Source organism: Periplaneta americana, chromosome 7 (assembly GCF_040183065.1).
Source record: "Periplaneta americana isolate PAMFEO1 chromosome 7, P.americana_PAMFEO1_priV1, whole genome shotgun sequence".
Lineage (NCBI taxonomy): Eukaryota > Metazoa > Arthropoda > Insecta > Blattodea > Blattidae > Periplaneta > Periplaneta americana.
The window spans coordinates 8,862,489-8,883,539 of record NC_091123.1 but is presented as its reverse complement, the minus strand read 5'-3'; the positions used below and the strand labels follow the sequence as shown (position 1 = coordinate 8,883,539).

The 21,051-nt window shown below is 36.6% G+C and overlaps 1 protein-coding gene across 1 annotated transcript; it reads right to left on the bottom strand.

The window, feature by feature from the left end:
• Nucleotides 1-374: 374 nt before the first annotated feature.
• LOC138702873 (FIGNL1-interacting regulator of recombination and mitosis-like) lies at nucleotides 375-20,668 on the bottom strand. Its single transcript, XM_069830239.1, has 14 exons — nucleotides 20,395-20,668; nucleotides 20,168-20,293; nucleotides 19,899-20,048; nucleotides 16,723-16,809; nucleotides 13,089-13,231; nucleotides 12,275-12,432; nucleotides 9,938-10,131; nucleotides 8,828-8,973; nucleotides 8,147-8,273; nucleotides 7,582-7,762; nucleotides 5,304-5,532; nucleotides 4,053-4,380; nucleotides 2,516-2,755; nucleotides 375-1,241 (listed from the first exon to the last, which is right to left on the bottom strand). The coding sequence occupies exons 2-14, from the start codon at nucleotides 20,273-20,275 to the stop codon at nucleotides 624-626; spliced, it is 2,709 nt and encodes a 902-aa protein (XP_069686340.1). The 5' UTR covers nucleotides 20,276-20,293; nucleotides 20,395-20,668; the 3' UTR covers nucleotides 375-623.
• Between the last annotated feature and the right edge of the window lie 383 nt (nucleotides 20,669-21,051).

The following is a 21,051-nucleotide window of genomic DNA, read 5'->3' as shown; positions in this document are numbered from 1 at the left end:
ACCATTTGACTCCCCCTACTCTCTTCGTCATAGTTTGCAGGCAATGCTGCCACATTATCTAACATATCACACTTGACTGACTGGCTTCTAGCAGTAGCAGCAAGTTGGCAACATTGCTATGACAGCAGACCGATAAACCAAGTAGGCTACCTAGCAAGCTGTCACAAGTCGAAAGAAACGTTAGTTCTACTATAGTTTGATATTTGATGAAAGAGCTACATATTACTTTATATTTGAAATACTGTAGTAAATTGATTATAATATTCAGTGATAAAGTTATACCCCTCAAAAATGTGTACAAAAAAAGGAATGCATCTTACATGCCGGTGTGTGTTACATGTAGGTAAATACGCTAACTAAAATTAGTACATGTCTTGTATAGATTAAACATTTTATTAATAATAATTGTACTGAATTAGAAAACGTAGTATATACATTTCAGTCATACAAGTATTGAAGAAAATTCATCCTTGCTGCTGATATAGTATGAAAATGAGAAGGATGAGGAACAGCAACAAGCTGCACTTTCATCAAAGGCCGATTCACACAGAATTGTGAATACTCGTGATTTTGACAGAATTCTGTGTGATATTAAAATGAGTTCCAAACATACAACAGAATGATTATAGACACAACTCTCTCAGCTGAGTGGCAACCTGCAGAACATCCTGCTGTGCAGATGATGGCAGTGTGTTAAGCTTGCAGTAGTCTGCAATAAAACTGGCATCATTTTTCAGCCTCTCGATTGCCTGAAGCACGCCACTATTTTCTTCAACTGCCAGCTTCACTTTCTTTGGAGGATGAGCAATACACTCGCTCACTGTCTGTTCATCTGCAGCCACAGCCATCTTGCATCTGTGTGAGAACTGCACTCTGGCCTGACACTCCAAGTACGATTCAAATGCCAAGAAATGTTGATCAGGCATGGCTGCTGGCAGTTTCTGCAGGTACCTCTTGGTCTTCTGCTGAAGGTCTGCGCTGTTCTTCACAGATAATGCCAGGATGCTCTCATGCGAGCTCACATGTGCGAAGTAAGTGAACACTTCCAGCGTCATCTGCTGCACAAGGGGGCTTCTGTCCTGCAGAAGCATGGAGAACAGTGTCGCAATGTGATGGAAGATCTTCATCTGGTCCGCAGTTGGGTCAATGGGTTTCTTGGCCAGACTGTTAAGAACTGTGAGGGTCTTGAGCTTCACTGACGAAGATCCACAGGAAACCATGGCTCTCAGGCTGTCAAGAACCTAGAAACACAAGAAAACAATGTACACCGACTTATTTTATCAAAGATAAACTATTATTATTATAAGTTGATTTACTCATTTTCCTACAAGTATAAAAAAATGGTACATGGCTTAATGATACAGATTACATCAAGTATCACAAATTATTCAGGATTTAGGAAATGTCAGACAATATGACATGTGTTTAAGATTGTGTGGAACCCAGCGAGTGCAGATTTTCCCCATCTTTAACTTCTTCTCAACTCAAGTATGTGAAGAATCGTACTAGGAGCAATTTCAACTTCCCTTGCTAGTTCAATACAAGTCCAACAACGGTGTTCTTCCAGCAGTGCTCTTACAGCATTCACATGCACATCATCACTTGCCATTGCAGTCTGCCAGGTCCACGTTTTTGATGAACATCTTCCCTCCTGTTGTGAAATGCATGTGCCCGCTTAGCCACAGTATGATATGGTGAAGTCTCTACCACAAGCTTCCGTAATGCTGTATGGCATGTGCAGTATTCTTGCCTCTTGCAATCTGAATTTTAATGTAGGATCTTTGTTCGTATTTGCTAAACATTTTAGAGCACTACACATAAGTCTACAAATTAAACTCACTACAAATATCTTATAAATGATATTATCAACTCACAGATAGCACACAACAGATGCTCTTCTTTCTCACTGTTAACAGCTTGCATCATTTACCGCTGATAGCGCCACATACAAACATTGTTGCCACTAATTACTGAATGACCTATATTATTATTATAATTATAATTATTATTATTATTATGGCGCACCATCGCACTATTATCCAAATTCTGAGCATTGGCTTTCCATGCTGGTAACTCAGGTTCAAATTTTGATGGGTCCAAGTGGAATTTGTGTTCTTGAGCAAATCTAGACAATTGCTGAGTTGAAGGACTCCATCGCACGCGCTGTGGCACATATTCCAGAACACACACAAGAGCTGCTGTATACAGCATTGAAGGGAGGCTGTTACTTGTACAAGGACAAAACGATGAACACATACAACATCTACAATGAAGTTAAGATACTAGGTGGTGGTGAAAAAATCCTATATCTTGTGTAATATACCAGTGCCAGAAGTTTTAAGATTGTGTAGAAAACGAAGAAAGTATGAAAAATTAAGTTGCCTCTTATTTCTGAAATATCCTATATATTATATCCTCACCTGAATTTCAACACGTGAATGTAAGCTCTAAAAGGAAGCATGAAAACAACTAAACCACAGAGGACTAGTCAGTAGTTAAAAATGATTGTCACTACCTGAACCAGCTGGTTGTTGCTCATTAACTCCGTGAGGGGGGCAGACACCGAGCAGAGAACTGATGCGAAGTGCTCCAGCCACTCACAGCCCTCAACACTCGTCTCCTCTGCTGTCAAGAATTTTCCAAAGGCAACACGCTGCCACAGAGTTGTCAGAAGGGCTGTCAGTTCCGTCAGAGGCTCCTTGAGGCTCAGAGCCTTCAGTTCTGCACACCGTGCTGCAGCAGCAAGAGCATCCTCCTGGAATGTAGCGTCACATTATGTACTGCTGGAAGCTGGATAGAAACGAAGTGTGGAGTAAGGATAGTCATTTCGCAGTATACAAGTGCTTTGGTCAGCATTACCTATGTGCAGTACAGCAGAAGTCCAATATAACACAGTTGTTGGGGGAATACTTCACCCCCACATCACAGCTAAACCACAGTATATCAGTATGCCACAACACGCTATATGTCATTTCAGTTATAAGTTTTAGCTCACTATTCAGACTCCCATAAAAACGTATAAATTAAGTTTTATTGCATTTAGATCTCAGGGCCCTGTTGCATGATTTTACTGATATTATTATTAGAATAAATTTACAAATTATTAATACTAATAATTTCTGTTGCATAATATCGATCAGTTTACTAATATTATTAGTGATTTCCGCTAGAAAATTTTTTCAAATTTATTTCAAGTTCGTAAGAGAAACATAGGCATGTCATGGCCTCTTGGATTGTAACTGTTGTTGTTGTTTTCTAATGCCAGGTGTTTGACAATAAAATCATTTGACTGAGTAAACCCCAGGGCCATAGTGCGACTGAAAAGATTGGATCAATAGAGATAATCCACAGGGATTTGAACCCGCAACCTTCTGGCTTTGCAGCATTATGTCTTAACTGCGACGCTACCATGTGCCCTCTCATACATATTTTCCCCCATTAACACTTGGGACATTTGGTCCAACATTGAAAATCATGCATTCTTTTTGGTACACTTTCCCATTTACTTTTTTCCATTAGACATTGTCGAATCAGCCCATATTTTGCAGCTTAGTTTAGTAAAATAATTATTTCTCTACAGAATAACGCATCACAGTACTATTAGAAACTTCTCCAGTTAAATGAGTCAACAGGAAATCCCACTATCCAGGTTTTTACTGTTTGTTCTCTTCCCCACTAATTTTACTGCATTCCAGGAAACTTTCAATTATATACTTTCAACCCATCCCTGTCTTACTGTTACTTTCTCTAGTATCAATGCTAGTCCTTGGAACATCAATGCAGTCAATATGAGTGAGCAATCGAACTGAATAAACCACGAAAATAAAGGCAAATCATCATTTTAGGGCATTTTAGACTTTTAATAGCCAAAATAGCATTGCAGGCAATAAATCATGAAAACAGCCCTAATCCCCATTTTAGTGCACTATTAAACTCTTTCAGCACCTTTGATTTTTCATGAAACGTAAAGATCTGTAGTTAGTTTTAACTTCTGCATCAAGCAACAAAACAGACATTTGCCCTAAAATCCGAGGTCTAATTATTACACATACCATGAGGCTGAACTGCTCCAAAGAAGTCGGTGCTGCCAGGAACGTGTTTGTGTGCAGGATGGCAGACTTGATCAAGGTCTCTGCCACAGAGAGCTTCAGTTTGTCTGGCAACACATGCACGCCCAGCGCCTGCCATGCAACGAGTTCAGTCTGGGGAGGGAAGTCGTCAGCCATCTGCACTTTGTGTTTGTTGGGCAGGAAGGCAAAGAGTCTCCCTATCAGAGTCGTCAGGAATGTCTTCTCAGGATGGCCGTGATGGTGCCCCAGGAACTTCAAGACTTGCACCAGGTGACACAGCTGGTGGACACACAAATCAGAGCTCCCTGATCTGCAACAGTCAAAAGGTTGTCATCCCAACAGCTTCCATAATAAGCAAATTTATTGTAAGGAACTTACATCATCCAGATTGTCACAACATCTTAATTTTGATAGAAAAAAAAAAAAAAAAAAAAGAACAACGAAAGTTCGTCTTTTTCACTAAATCACTACTCAATTTCATGATTCCCTACAATTATTTCCAAACGTAAATGAAGAGGTGGATTCCCAACTAGCCTAAGTCTAAATGACAAGTTATGAGAAAAATTATAAAAACTGGTAAAATAAATGTGACACCCTTAGATCCGTTTCAAAACATAAGCAGACACTAAGTCATGACTTACGAGAGTTTGTTAAATAAATTTAAACGGTTATATTATATTTCACCTAAGTGAAGATGCCATACTGAATAAATACCACCTGGAAAATTGTTAAGGACTGACGGGCAATGGTCTGACTTCATTATATTGGGAAGCTAGGGGAAAAATGATGTAGATCAAGTAATCCCCAGTGTCATTGAAGAACAACAACAACAACAGTTATATTATATATTTGAAAAGAATCATTTAACCCCTTACCACAGGGACAGTCTTGCACACATTGATTTAATATTCAAATAACTTAAGTAGTTCTTTCTTTCTCAACTGATGTCACATATGGTCAAATCCAATTCTTGACCGTATGCCATATGTCTCAGTATGCAGTTTGAAATATTATATGCTTATATTATAAATTATATGAATATAAAACCGGTATGTGTCATATCTGTCCCAGAATGTGGTAAGGGGTTAAAACGTGAATAAATCAAGTTAAAAAAAAAAAAAAAGACTTAGAACACTTTGGAATTCACCTCTTCAAATAGTCATTAAAACAAGCCATATTACATTAAAACTAATTCTACAGAAGAAACTGTTTTGAAGTTAAGAGTTCTCCTACCTTGCTACTATGCACCAGACGTCAGTGGCAAGAAGCGCTCTCCAGACAGTAGGCTGCAAGACACTCTCCAGCAGGATCTGTTCCACTGGAGCGAATTCCTCAGCCGTTACTGACATTATGAAACCAGCTACATGGGTCAGTATGAACTCGTACAGGTCCGTGGCTCTTTCAGGCTCCCCACTGTGCATCACGCCAGGAATCTGCAGGTCCAGGTTCAGCTCTGCATGGCCTGTTAACACACAACTCATCATCAGGCCATCTCAACAGCATTATAGGCCCCCAGGCAAATCAGTGCATTGGACCCTACCTACACAACCACTCAAAGAAGTAAAAAGTTAAATTATCTATAACATAAACTTTTGTTTATTAGTACCTCCAATAAAATCAGTGTTTTGACATTAAAAAAATTCACAAAGGTAAAGAAATAAAAAGTTAAATTATCTATAACATAAACTTTTGTTTATTAGTAACTCCAATGAAATCAGTGTTTTGACATTAAAAAAATTCACAAAGGTTTGGACAATACAACCTGAGCCATGAACTTGAACAAAATTTCAACATAAAAATTGCACTTGGCTGGTAAATCATATCGACTAACATAACACAAGCGCACATTATGAAATTACCATAAATTAATTATTGAACAAGTGTGCAACACAAAGATTTGCGAAATTTCTTTACAGAGAATTCCTTTATAATTTGCTTGAAGTCAATGTTCTTCAGGATGTCAGACATGCCAACTCTCTGCTATAAGTCTTAATTTTTCTCCTTCTGCCGAGTTAACAGGAGATTTGAATGCTGTGGTGGGTGATTGGAAAATTAGTGTTAAATTCTGGTCTATGCATAGATTAGTATGGGGCCCGTATGCTCATGGGCATGTTAGGACAGCACTGCTCATTGGCACCTGTCAACATACAGGCTATCACAGTCTGCCAACAGATACAATCTATAATGGCCTTCAACCAGAAGAGAGTCGTGGAACAATAAATGGAACATTAAAAAGATGGCAGGAATTCATAGAATCCTTCTATAATTGCGTTGATCGTTTATGTGGTTAGTGTTGTGTAATTATATGGATTTAGATGTTTGTAGGTTATGATGATGTGTATGAAGTAAATTGCACATCATTATATACTGTATGTTGTATTATTAAGTTATTTTACCTTAGGCAAAGACTCTGTCGGTAAATTAGTCTAACAACTGGTTTCATATGGGTGAATGACAATAGTCAAGTACCCGTCATTTGGGGGAGGACGGGGAAATGTTTCCTTTATGCTGCGGGTTACATCAGTCCACTGACACTATGGAGCAATGATATGTTGCAGGTTGCTAAGCACCAAGATGAGTACAGAGTATTACAAGCATGTAACGGATATCTTTCCTAATAGGTGTCCACTTAAACATTCCACATTAAAAAGAAAATAGAAGAAACAACTAAAATTCTGTAAGTTATGGCTGTTCCTGTACTATTATAAATAATACAAGTCTGAATTCTGCATAATGACCACAGTGAGAACATAAGAATTGAAAGAAGAATCTATAACACATATTAAAAGATAGAAATAAAAGCAAAAGCATCAAGGTAGGAATTTAAAATCTTTATATTAACAGATAAAATAGTCAACCTCTGTGGAGTAACAGCATGTGTGATTGTGAAACGATGAAGCTGAATTCAAATCCTAGTTGGAACAAGTTGTCTGATTGGGGTTTTTTCCGAGGTTTTCCCTCAACGAACTGAAGCAGAATTGTTGGGTAACTTTCATTGACCTCGGACTCATTTCGCGATCATTAATTAAAAAATGTCACTGTCATCATTACTATAGCCTGGGTAAAGATCACAGTACAGCGTGCTGTATACGAACAAGAACATGGCCATTCGGCAACAAACTCATTCACAGAACAGGAGTGGTGAGCACAATGAGCCTCAGGTTGCAGTGCAAGTCTTTGGGCCCCTTCTCCATCCAAAAAAAGAAATAAAATAAAATAATAAAAAAATAAGAATATACAGAAGTGAATGAAAATAACACATACAAGGAATAACTGAAGAATGAGTACCTAGACTGATAATTACAAATCTGTGCAAAACAGAGGCTTAGTCCTTGCTAGTAGCAGTCATGGTGGTGATGAAGAACTGAATAGTTGCAGAATGCATAAAATGCACAATAATAAGAAATAAGGAAGTACCCACGTATCATCATGATGTAGTTCATTTTTACCAGTTATCAGTTGTGGTTGTACCTGTATTTGCATTGTTCTCGTTATGTGTGTCTGTACTTACAATGATCAAGAGTTCTGAAGAGTACGAAGAGCAGGTGATCAGCAGGGTTTGAACCCAGCCACAGCTTCCTCACGTCCGGGTCGCTGTGGAGCAGCTTCTTGAGGATGGCAACACACAGCAAGACAAAAGCAAGGCGGTGCTCTGTTCCTTTCTCCAGCTTCTCGCCATACAACAACACTTTCTGCGATTAAGCAAAACCGAGTCTGGTGACATGACAACGTTTTATTGGAAGTTTCATTATTCCCTTTTCTGAAACTTTGCTTAAGGTGACGAACAAAAAGCAAGTCACGTGGAAATTTTGGAAAAAAAAAAAATCAAGGATTTAAATCTGATGGCATGATAGAGTTGTTGTGGAAATGCTAACAAAGGCATGAGCAAAGGGTGAAACCAACACTTCATACTTTTCTGCACATTAACAAATTTTACAGATAATTTCAGATTATTAGACAACAAGAAATAATAAAGAATGTATATTTATTTTGTAATGGATTCTAATATATTACAAATGTTACACGTTATGACTTAAAGAGCAAAAACATAAGGTCAGATGTTCACTTTATTTTACCTCTTTGAATTCCACTTCTGCAACAAGATGTGTGAGGAGAGGTTCCGCTCCAATGGTCAAATGCGTCTCAATATTCTGTATGACATCACTTGTCACATTCCGTATCTGAAGGCATGGTGGGGAGTACCTGCACATGAGGGGGAAATTCATTACAGTAAAAACATAATTAACTTATTATTAATATTAATGTGCTAGTCACCAATAATAATAATAATAATAATAATAATAATAATAATAATAATAATAATAATAATAAAAGTAATAATATTTTATAGATAAAAATAATATATAATTTTGTAAAACTTCTTAGAAAAAACATACACTGAAGTTATGATTATTATTCTTGAAATTTTACTAATCATTGTCATTGCTAGATCATGTACTAGTACATTTCTCCTGGATGACAAATATTCACACAATCTCGACCATTTAGTCAACCATTCTAATGTTTCGTAATGTTGTGTATCACAGGCATGGACTTCATGGGTTCACAGTCTTCACAATTGATTATTGAAGAACTGAATCACAGCTATCAGTGTAGTTTGTTGGCTGTTTGCAACTAGAGTAACGGTTTTATTTATGCAGAATAGCTCCAAAAAAAGTGCTATGAATGCTCGCTGCTGAAAAACAGCAAGAAATCACACAACACATTTTGCCTTGGAGCCACAGAATTGTTCCTACCTGTAGATTGTGAGAAGCATGTACAAAAGTTCATGGTGACAGGCCCCCAAGTAGCCATTGTACTGGTCACAGAGCTTGATTATGATCTTCAATGTGAAGCTCCCAACTTTGACTGTCCGAGTCACAAACTTCATGTCGGGTGGATCCTGTCAACAGGAATTACTGATAACCACGAGATCCTGCAGCCATATTTACTAATGTCAGCAAGGGAACTTTTTACATCTACAGTAACATTGGAAAATTAGTGGCTAATGCTTGGTTTAGTACAAGGTGCCCAAAAAGTTTCGCATCATAGAGCTAATCACAGTATATGTTCAATATGTGCTCCACAAAGCTCCATAGATGTCTGGAGGAAAATCGCATGTTGTTTAAAACATGGGTCACAAAGCAATGTGATATGACATGACACTCATTCTCGATCCTTTGGCATAAATATTTCAGGTCTCCAATCTTGACACTGTAGATCCGTGACTTAATATTCCCAAAAAGTAAATTCCAGGGGATTCTAGTGAGCATGCGTGGAGCCCAATCAACAGGATCTCTGAGATCCTAGATCATATATGTAACAGATAACTCCTCGCTACGTTAAAATCGGCAGCACTTTGAAGAGAACAACCGCCGGGATCGCCACCCGTCTGCCGTAAACAAACACGAGATGGCAGCACAGTCGCTAATGCAATTCAAATGGGAATTATGACGTGACTCCTTATGTAACAACTAGATGGCAGAGTAGTAAACCTGACAAAAGTTGTTAACTCAAAGCCTATAAGCCCGACATATCTGTTACATATATGATCTAGGTCTGAGATCAATTCAACAGGAAAAGTTACAGTCCAACCATACATAAAACATATAATATGATCTGTCCTATGGTGCAGCATATTTTGGACTCCGTGTACATTTATTCTACAGTATAATACATGGACACTACTAAAACAGTAACATATTCAGAAAGATGCCTCTCTAAACATACCAAAACCGTAAAAAATTCGTATTCTGTTTTCAGTGGAAATGACCGGTTTTGTTTGTAACCTCCACAAATGAAGTGTAGGTCAAAACTCAAAACCTCAGTTTACAAATATACAGATGATGCCTAACAGTTACACTCACCATTTCTACAATCTTCTCCAGGTTCTGAGAGATGTCTGAGGCCAGAAACTGGAGGGGTGCTACCAAGTCAAGTCGGGGCTTCAAGTGATCAACATACTGGAAAGCAAGGCGGGCGTAGCCTTTCCACTGCTCGGCCATGGTCTTCACATCCAGCCCCACCACCAGCATGCCAATCCGCCCCAACGTGTCCACAACTAAACAAACACAGTAACTCGGGTCTGCACTTGTAACAACAAAGTACAAATGTTGTGTTTACCAACTCGTGCTTGTAAAACATAATGATAGCAGTAAGACTTTCCTGCTAACATTTATGTATTCATTTACTTTTTCATTATAACTGGTGCATGATGTTTAAGTCTTTGCAACTTCAAAACTGATACTGTCATCTCTCTTTGGATCTTCCCAAGGATTTTCTTCCATGAGGATTATAATTATGCTGTTCTACATATTCCCTCCAGCTATTCTGACATGCCTTAGTGCTCGTATGATATTCTGCATGTTTCAATTCTGCCAAGACTTCATTCTTAAATAATTCTATCATTCAATGAAAATCATGCTATAAATCTAAAAATATCTGATTTTGGCAGTCTCCTTTCTTCTAATTAAAACCTTTCCCACATTAGACGAAGTCCCTCTATTTTCTGCCCTGGACTGTGATATCGAACAATTGTTTTCTGGGATTATATCACATTCAAAGATTTAGCGTGGCCTCTTCTGATAGCCCACAAAGTCACAAAGCCCTTTACATAAGTTTTCTAAGGGTAAAGTTTATATTCAGTAATTCCATAACAAGTCTCAAGCAATGATGCAAAGTGATTTTCTGTCAATGTCTCTAGATGGCACTTAAAGTCCCACGATTTCTATTAAAAATAAGCTAGGTTTATTTCTGTGACCTGCGATTAAAAACTAATATATAGTTAATACGTGTTTTAATTTCAAGACGCCATAATAATCTATATAATAAACTGCCAGAAGACATTAAAGAGCTCAACAGAAAAAAAATTCAAATAAAATGTAATGGACATAGTATTAACATATGTGTCATTTTGTACAAATGAATATTTAAATTTAAAGACTCAGTAATCAATTAACATTCATTACTTCTTTATACTGTCCTTCTTAATGTTTCAGGTTCCCAATAAAATCTATGAATTAGAGACACTCCAAAGAGGGAAATAATACATGAAATAAATGAATCTGCTTTGTTTTCACAAAAATATCGGGTATTCTGGAGGTCGCCTAAATGTTACGCATGCAATTTAGATGTAAGTTTGCTTTTGTATTACGCATTACATGCAATTATTCCAGTGTACTGACGATGCCACGAATACTTGTAATTTCTATGACTGATAAAAATCTAAAATAATCTAATCTAGTGCTCAAATTAAATTCGTTCTAGTTAAGTACATTTAATTTGGTTGTAGTTGTACATAAAATCAGGAATAGTAATAAATGTTCTTTCTTGTATTTTTTTTTACCACAAATTTTCAAATGGTTCCTTCAAAACAGTGAATTTTTTTTCCCCTTAATGGCGGGTACTTGACTGTTTTATCTTTCACCCACATGAAGCCAGATGTATGGACCAATTTATCGAAAGAGTTATTGCCCAGGGTGAGCTATAGGAGGCTGATCTATGCTACAACCATGATGAGGTGAGATGATGGAGATTTGTTGGGATGTCACAGGGGAGCTCCCAGAGAAATCCCATGTATTACCTGGACCATGGGCTTGCCCAGCTCAAGTTACAAATCAGGGGAGTAAGGCCACTAAACCACTATGACAGCCAAAAATAGTTTTATATGTACTATTAATTCAGGTTTTTTAACAAATAATTATTCTTATGATTCCCCCAACCTGTTGCCATTGTACTGAAATAATTTTTTTTAATCTGTTATTTAATGACATTGTATCACTTGTAAGGTTATTTAGTGGTGGTGAAATTAGTGGGCATTTTGGGAAGATGAGTCCCAATGATATGCCATGGGATTAACTATCATTAATCTCATGTTGGTGAAAACGTTAGAAAAAACTTAACTACATAATTAGTGCAAGGAGAATTGGAACTCACATCTGACTGCAGTATCGGATACACTTACATTAATACAGTTTTTAAACTACTAATGATTTTGGCCTACTCCAATATGTTCTCTCCTGCTAAGGGAAGGAATTTCCACTAAACAAGAATGATAATTTTTTCCAGCTAAACTGAATTTTGAAAAGCTGGATTTAGGAGGAAAAAAATTAAATTCATAACATCGGCTTTGCAGGGCAAAGAACTGCTCAGAGATCAAAGATGTCTAATCAAATTCAAATCACAGTTCAGTTTCAACCACTCACTGTCAGTAAGCAGAACCAACTCGTCTTCATATGTGCACTTGAACTGCAGATTCTCTGAAACCACTTCCAGGAAGTGCGACTGTAAGTCACGACTCTTCTGAAACAGCAGCGTCAGGACTGCACCCAGAGACTGGAAGGTTGCCCCATACAGATTCTCACTGAAAAGTTATTTCACATTTGAGTCGAACTACAGTTAGTTAATGATAAGATGATGCAGTGTATTAAACAGTGGTGTTCAGAATTTGGTGTACAGTTCTGGAAAATTGATAAAAAAACTCAACCACGTAATTAGCCCAAGCATAGCTTCCAATCACGAGTTAAATTTGCTACTACCTCAGCTATGGCGATAGCTTAACCATTCTTAACAGATATTGAGCTTTGAAGAAGTTGTCGAAGTCAAATTTGTACGTTCAAATATTGAATCTCAACCTCTCAAATTAGGTCTTTTAGATCAAGTCTCATATTTTGTTTACTTACAACTTACAAATGGCTTTTAAGGAACCCAAAGGTTCAGTGCCGACCTCACATAAGCCCGCCATCGGTCCCTATCCCGAGCAAGATTAATCCAGTCTCCACCATCATAACTCACCTCTCTCAAATCCATTTTTATATTATCCTCCCATCTACTATACGTCTCGGCCTCCCCAAAGGTCTTTTTCTGCTGTGTTATCATATGTACTCTGCAAATGTTTAACTTGCTAGCCGTCTGTATGCTACTGTCATGCCAGCTGTCAAACATCGACATATTTTACATGTATGGTGTTGTGAACGACTGTATGTGCTATAACTTAAGAATACAGAGTTTGCAGATCACCTTTCTTTGCAGTGTTTGAAAGCTTCAAGAAGAACAGATGCCGTCACTCTTGGCAAGCTTGGAACTAGAGCTGCTTCCACCTTTCCAACTGTCAGTATGTACTGCAGAGCACAGTCAGTGCAGTTCAGCAGCTCTATGCAAACCTGGAGGAATATTTCACAGTAAAACAACAGGTAGATAGAATGGGTAGATTAGAGAAAATAGATATATAGAATAGATAGAACTGAATAGACAGAGTGGAATATATACCATATTTACCCGAATATAAGATGAAGCTCTTTACAAATTTTTGCATTTGAAAATTAAATTACGTCTTAAGAAATATATACAAGTTAAGTCAATTTTTTATGTTGCACAATACACTAACATCATAGGCATAGTCGTTTCTCCCATGATCAGCTTGTTCGCAATGGTATCAACTTGAGTGGCAAGTGGGAGGAAGGAGGAAACTGTTAAAAACATATACCGTACTTGATATTCAACCCTTGGCAACTAGTTCGTGTACATAATGTTTTGTAAATGGAATATTTAAACTGTAAGGCCTTCAGGGATACAAATTTAATTTCATCAGAAGGATCTACAGCATCTATTTTTCAGAAGTAAACTGGAAATTTTATATATTCTAAAACCTAGTTAATAATTGATTATCTGTAAATTCATCAAGAAAAATAATTTAAAAAATTAAATCCTACAGAAACCATTGAAAACTAGGGCTCTCTCTCTTTCCCCTTACATAACTAGTCCTTATACATATGTTTATAACTTAGTTTCCTCTTCCCATTTTCTTTTTTATTATATGTAAAAATTGTCCTAGTGTTTTCAATTTTCTTTCATTCAATGATCTACATACGAGGGTTGTTTGAGAAGTTCTCGGAATCACCACCAGTGCCCATATGTGCTACATGCCATACCCATCTCAAATGTCTGGATTTAATGTTCCTAATTATGTCAGGTGAAGAATACAATGCGTGCAATTCTACGTTGTGTAACTTTCTTCATTCTCCTGTAACTTCATCCCTCTTAGTCCCAAATATTTTCCTTATTCTCAAACACCTTTAGTCTTTGTTCGTATCTCAAAGTGAGAGTCCAAGTTCATAACTATATGGAACCGTTAATATAACTATTTCATAATAAACTCTAACTTTCAGGTTTTTTGAGAGCAGATTGGATGACGAAAGCTTCTCAACCGAATAATAACAGGCATTTCCCATATTTATTCTGTGTTTAATTTCCTGCTGAGTGCTGTTATTTCGAGATATTTGAATTTTTCCATCTTTCCAAACAACAAATTTCCAATTTTTATATTTCCATTTCGTACTAAGTTCTGGTCACACCACATAGTCATACTCTTTGTCTTTTCGGGATTTACTTCTAAACCTACTTCTTTACTTGCTTCAAGTAAAACTCCCGTGTTTTCCCTAATAGTTCATGGATTTTTTCCTAACATATTCACATCAAAGACGAAGAACCTCTCAAAACTGTACTGGAATTGTATTGTATTGTATTTATTAACATTCCATGGTATTCATACATGCTTACAGCTAGAATATGGAACAAGTCAAAAAACTTAATACTATTATAAAATCTTAATTTATAGTCACAGTCTAGATGAAATATATATAGACGAGATTTACAATATAGTCTACTAGTACAACACAAAGTTTTTGTATCAATTTCATGAAGTGTTATTGAATGTCATGAATTCACCTACCGAATAGAAGGCGTGAGAAATTAGGTACTTCTTTAATTTGGCCTTAAATAATTTTATGTTTTGAGTTTCATTTTTTATATCGATAGGGAGGCTATTAAAAATGTTTACTGCCATATAACGCACTCCTTCTTGTATGAAAGTCATTTTTTGACGTGTATTTATGCTATGAACTGTTGAATGCCAGAAGAGTCATGGATTGAATCCTTATGTCTCGCCATTAGATAACAACAACAACAACATATTCACGTCATCCACATAAACAAGCAGCTGATGTAACTCGTTCAATTCCAAACCCTCATTTAGAGACATTACAGTCTGCACTTTTCACTAATGGAATTTGGGTAAGCAGGGGGAGATTTTAAGTGTATTAGCAATTCCATTTGTACAGTATAATGAAATAAGTTCTGGTAAGTGTTGCAATTGTAGGATAGGCAACATTAAACTCGCATATGAAAAGGGTCAATTGAAGGCAATAAAATGCTGATCATTAAAATAACTTGAAATAGTAAATAAATAAACGTTAAATTTATTTAAAAAGGCAAAACAGGCACTTATTTTTAAAATAGGCAGCAAGTTTAAACAGGTAAAATAAAAATTGGTACTATCATTCCTAAACACCTCTGAATATATTTAAATCTACTATATAACTTTCACATTTTGTCAACCCAATAAAAAAGGCTGCTGAAATGGAGAATTAGGTACAGCAGCTTTCAACCGTATGTTTATGATGAGAGCCAGTTGTAACTAAGTATACAATGTTGCTAACATATGAGCATGATGTTTACTTATGGCATCGTTGCAAGTAGAAATTTGTTTTTTTCTCTCTCCCTCCATCATTCTTATAAGTATGAGAGGTAGCGCCACTACTTACAACAAGTTTAGGTAGAATTTGAAGAAGAGATATATTAGTGTAAATTAGACGCAATGTTAGTGTTAAGGTTAGATAGAGTTTGGTGAGGGGATTTATTAATGACAAGTAGACCCAAGCTTAGATGTGGTTTGGTGAGGGGATATATTAATCACAAATAGACTAAGGTTAGATAGAGTTTGGTGAGGGGATTTATTAATAAGTAGACCCAAGGTTAGATAAGGGTTTGGTGAGGGGATATATTAATGGCAAGTGCTTGGCGCAAAAATGACACAAGTGAATGTTAGTCCATTATCCTTTTGATATAACATTTTTGTTTCTCAAATTAGTCAATTTCAACGATATTGCCTGGACCACATCATATTTTCTACTTCATTTTGCTGTGATAATGTGTTATGATATTTTCAAAAATGTGCATTTTCTTTTAGTGCATTGAAAATTCCCTGTTATACTGCGTAAAACTTGCACTTGACCAGTTCAGAGAATTTTACACAATATAGTCATGCATTTTACTAGCAACATTTCGATTCTCTTTTGTTTGACTTGACTCGGTATGGCCCAGTGACTAGTGGTGAGTCTAGGTGGCGCTGCTGTAGCCTACTGTCAGAATTATCCACGTCTTGTTCCTAAAAGGCATTCTGCCAAGCCAAACCACCAGACTATGAAAGCAGATTTGAGTTGGTATATAAACGCAACACAACAATAAGCTGTGACCAATAACCCTCTAATGAAGATGGCATCGACTTCATTTCGTTTATTCACATTATTTCCAAGACAACAAGATTTCAATATTTTGGTTACAGATTACAGGTGAACAATGGAGAGCGACCTTTCCTTAGAAACAACCAAAAATCCATATTCAAAATTTACAGTCAGAACTAAAGAATGAAATCAAAACTGAAAGACACGTCTGAAAACTTAATTACCAGTAGATGAATGGAATGACATTCTCCTTATTATCACCCATCTACACATCGAAAATGGACAGTCTCTTTGCTTAAATAGTAGTTAAACAGACAACTATATAATAGTCTATCTTTCAGAAATTAACGTACCTGCAGCAAACCATTTAAACTCTCCAGCAGATCTTCATCTTGTGTGATTCCTACTGCCTGAAGTTTAATTTCAATTCCTTCCAAAGTCTGCAAGAAGGGAAGTTCAAAAGTAAATAAAAAAGTGATGGGGATTCACAGGAACCCTGTAGGCCTAATTGCGTGAAACGTTTATGTTTTCTGTTGGTATTGTGTTCTTTAGATTTTTAAGGGATTGGTTCTTCTTTATAGGGATTATGAATGTGACTGAGAGTAAAATAAATTTAACGCAATTATGTCTTGTATTATTAATGATTTTTCCTTTAAATTGAATATAATAATATATATCAGTTATTACCTCTGACTGAGGTTCTGGCTGATACATCTATTATCAGGCAGAAAGTTACATCTCACTTAACGACATGTGTCAGAGGAAAAACAATTGTTTGTATGCATCTGAAGTCTGATTAGTGTAATATTTTAGTAGTCAGCGATATATGCAATGGAGGGGGAAAGGAACTGGCCAGCCTACTCCATTATCTCCTGGCTTAGTTGCCTCATAAGTGGTGCCTTGTTGATTTGAGGTTCAGGTCTTCAGATAGTTAATTAAACAACATATCAGTTACAGGAAGAAAAATACGGAAAATACACGTGCGAATTCGAAATGAGGCAGTAGCACAAGTGGACAGCTTCAAATACTTGGGGTGTACTATAAGCAGTAACATGAGCTGCTGCCAGGAAGTCAAAAGGAGGATAGCAATGGCAAAGGAAGTTTTTAATAGAAAAATGAGCATCTTCTGAGGATCTCTGGAACAAGAACTAAAGAAGAGACTAGTGAAGTGCTTTTATGTGGAGTGTGGCATTGTATGGGGCAGAAACACGGACATTTCGACGAAGTGAAGAGAAGCGACTAGAAGCATTTTAAATGTGGATATGGAGAAGGATGGAGCATGTGAAATGGACATACATAATAAGAAAACAAGCTGTGCTAGAAAGAGTGAGTGAAGAAAGAATAATACCAAAATTGATCAGGAAAAGAAAAAAAGAATTGGCTGGGTCACTGACTGAGAAGAAACTGCCTATTGAAGGATGCACTGGAAGAAATCGTGAATGGGAGAAAAGTTCAAGGCAGAAGAAGATATCAGATGGTACACAACATTAAGATACACGGGTCACATGTGGAGACAAAGAGGAAGGCGGAAAATTGGAAACATTGGTGAATGCTGGGTTTGCAGTGAAAGGCCTGCCCTTAGGCAGATAATTATCAATCAATCAATCAATCATACAAGTACATGCAATGAACTACCGTGTTTCATTAGGATTGGTATGTAGAACAATTAGTTTGGGTCTATGATAAGAGAAATAAGAAATATAGGCCTAACTCAGGCAATAAAGTAGGACTAAGTCTATCTCTCTAGCAAACATATCAATGCATGAGTCTGAATAGTTGGTTAAGCATGTTTCGTGAGGAGCAACCATTTGAAATACATTTCTGAAAAAGCTCGTAAAAGATTCTCCCTTCTAAAAACACTAGCAGGAAAGAAATGGGGATGCTCTAGGAATACTTTGAACACTACATACAAAATGTTTATACAGCCAGTGCTGACATACTGTGGAGAAATTTTAATTACTTCACCTTTCATAAACGAAATAGAATATGTTCAAAACCAAGCTCTCAGACTCATTACTGGTGGAATCAAAACAACTCCAATAGATTCTATGAGATACCTCACTAATATTAACAGCATCAAAATGACAATAGAAGAAAAAGCACTGATTCAATATGAAAAACTTATCAGATTAGCAGGAAACAATTGGCATTCATATAGTCCTCTCTGTAGATTGAAAACTCAAAAAAAGTTTCATATCCATTGTTCAAGAATTAAAACAGCAAATCAATATCTCAAATTTAAAAGAAAACTTACAAATTAAACCAAACCCTTTAACTCTATTAAATATAGAATATAATCTAAATTTAACAGAAGAAATACTGAAATCAGAAGTAAACACTGAAATACTGAAACAATTGTCTTTAGAGACAATTAATATTAGGTACCCTTCACAAACTGGCTTCATTTATACACCAACGGATCCTTGATCTCCAGAGAACAAGGTGCCGGTGCAGGTGTTACGTGCTGTCTCTTCTCACTTTATAGATCTCTTGGATATGGAACAACAAGTTTTGATGGTGAAATCATTGCAATAAGGGAAAGTCTCAGGAATCTTCTATGCCACATCAATAAATTTAGGAATGCAGTTATATTGTCAGACTCCAAAGCAGCTATTCTATCAATAGTCTCTAAACACACATCTTCATCTCAAACAGCAGAAATAACTAAAATGCTCTCTCAATTAATATCACTCAATAAAAGAATTGTATTCCAATGGAGACCATCCCATTGTGGAATCCTGGGAAACGAGAATGCGGATGCTTTAGCAAAGAAGGGCAGCACTGCTACTTACAGACCTATTACTAAATCTACATATTACTCTGTGAAAAGATTTATTAAATCTACATACTTAGACTTCAACAAACAAAATTTGATAACACAATCCCAAGGGAAAAAATGGAACTCTCTGTATCAAAATCCACAGTTAATTCCCGATTTACCACGAAAATCGTCTGTAGCTGCATTTAGATTGGCAACAGGCCATGATTGTTTGGCCAAACACCTGCATACAATTGGAATATATCAGTCCCCTAACTGACCATTGTGCAACTCAAACCAAGAAATGGATTCGGAACACCTCAAAATCTGAGCTTCAGTGGCTGGTCATGATAATATCTTTGAAAAATATTGGAGTGCAAGAGGTCAAATGACTTCATTGTCAAACGCCTGGCATTAGAAAACAACAACAACATGTTACGTGAGAATAGTGTGACGTAACTCACTGCAACTGACGTCAGAGGTTGATATTTTTGTAACATTTTACTCATTTAACAATCGAGCATAAACGTTTCAAGTTAAACAAAATTATAACAGTGAAGCAAGTGATCATCTGTTTGTTAAATCTATCCATTAAAATGTACAGGACTCGTAAAAGAACATTCAGTTAACTGATTGTATGGCATTCAGAGATTTTTTACTACCTGTACCATACTTTACATTCAAAACACGCTAAAGCATTTAGCTGCTGATAAAAAAAAAACAGGCCTACAACGTATTCTCAAAGATTCACGGACTTAAAAACTAAATTACCTCATTAAACAACTGCTCCGTGGAAGGTAACACATGTTGTAATAACTTTTCTTCAACATTTTCCACGGGTATACAAGGCAAACACTTGCTAAGAAGAGCTTGTACAGCCTGTATTGACATTGATTTCTGCCCCTGACATTTCAATATGCTGTGACAGTAGTTAAGGTTACACAAATACAAAAAGAGAGCCTAGCAGATCTTCTAAAAACAATGATAAATGTTGTGTCAACTTTTAACGAAAAAACCATATACAAGTTTGTAAAGGATATCAGTAGCGTAGGTAAAATATCTGTTAGATTTTCCTCCACCTCTTTTGTTGTCCATTCGGACAGTTTATCGACCAGGGTATAAAATGATTCTGAATTGGAACTGCTCATGATCACTTACCCAAATTACTGGAATTAACATATATGAAATATGAACAGTGAGAGAACATAATTTAATAAAATAGAACGTGAAATCCCTGATCACATTAAAATCAGTCTCAAATACGAACCACCCAAATCTATAAACATAGCGTATATTTCAAATATCCATCGGCTACCAGCAGTTTATATATAGGAACAGAACACAGATTGACCGGATTGGCTATCGTTTCCAAAATTGTTAACTTTTCATAAAAGAAATTCACACAGTATAATGAATTTCCCGTATCTAAACAGAAATTCCCTCTCTACAAATATAATAAAATAATAATATGGCAAGTTTAGAAGCTACGACAATCATTTTGTCTCCGTAACTATTCTAGTGATAATATGTATGTTAAAACACTTTTGCTTCTCGAGAGAAACATAACACAGAAATTTTATTTTAGTTGTGTGGGGAAATTCCCAAAGTATTGGCAACATTGTCCCTAACCTAACAATTACATATGAATGTAAATGGATCATACAGCTCAAGTTTTATTAATTTGAATTTTTAAATAATATATTTCCAGAAAGTACCATATTTTGACGAAAATGCTCCGCTCTATAAATCACCTCCCCCCCTCCAAAGCCTGTAGTGCACTCTGAATATACTCCGACGAATTAAGTGGTCTACGCTTCTCGGCACTGGCGACATCTATGAGACTCGATCGTAAATTCGGGAGAGCTTAGGAGGTGCAGGGCAAGAGAGCCCTCTTGGTGCAGGGCATAGACAAATAAATAGCAGG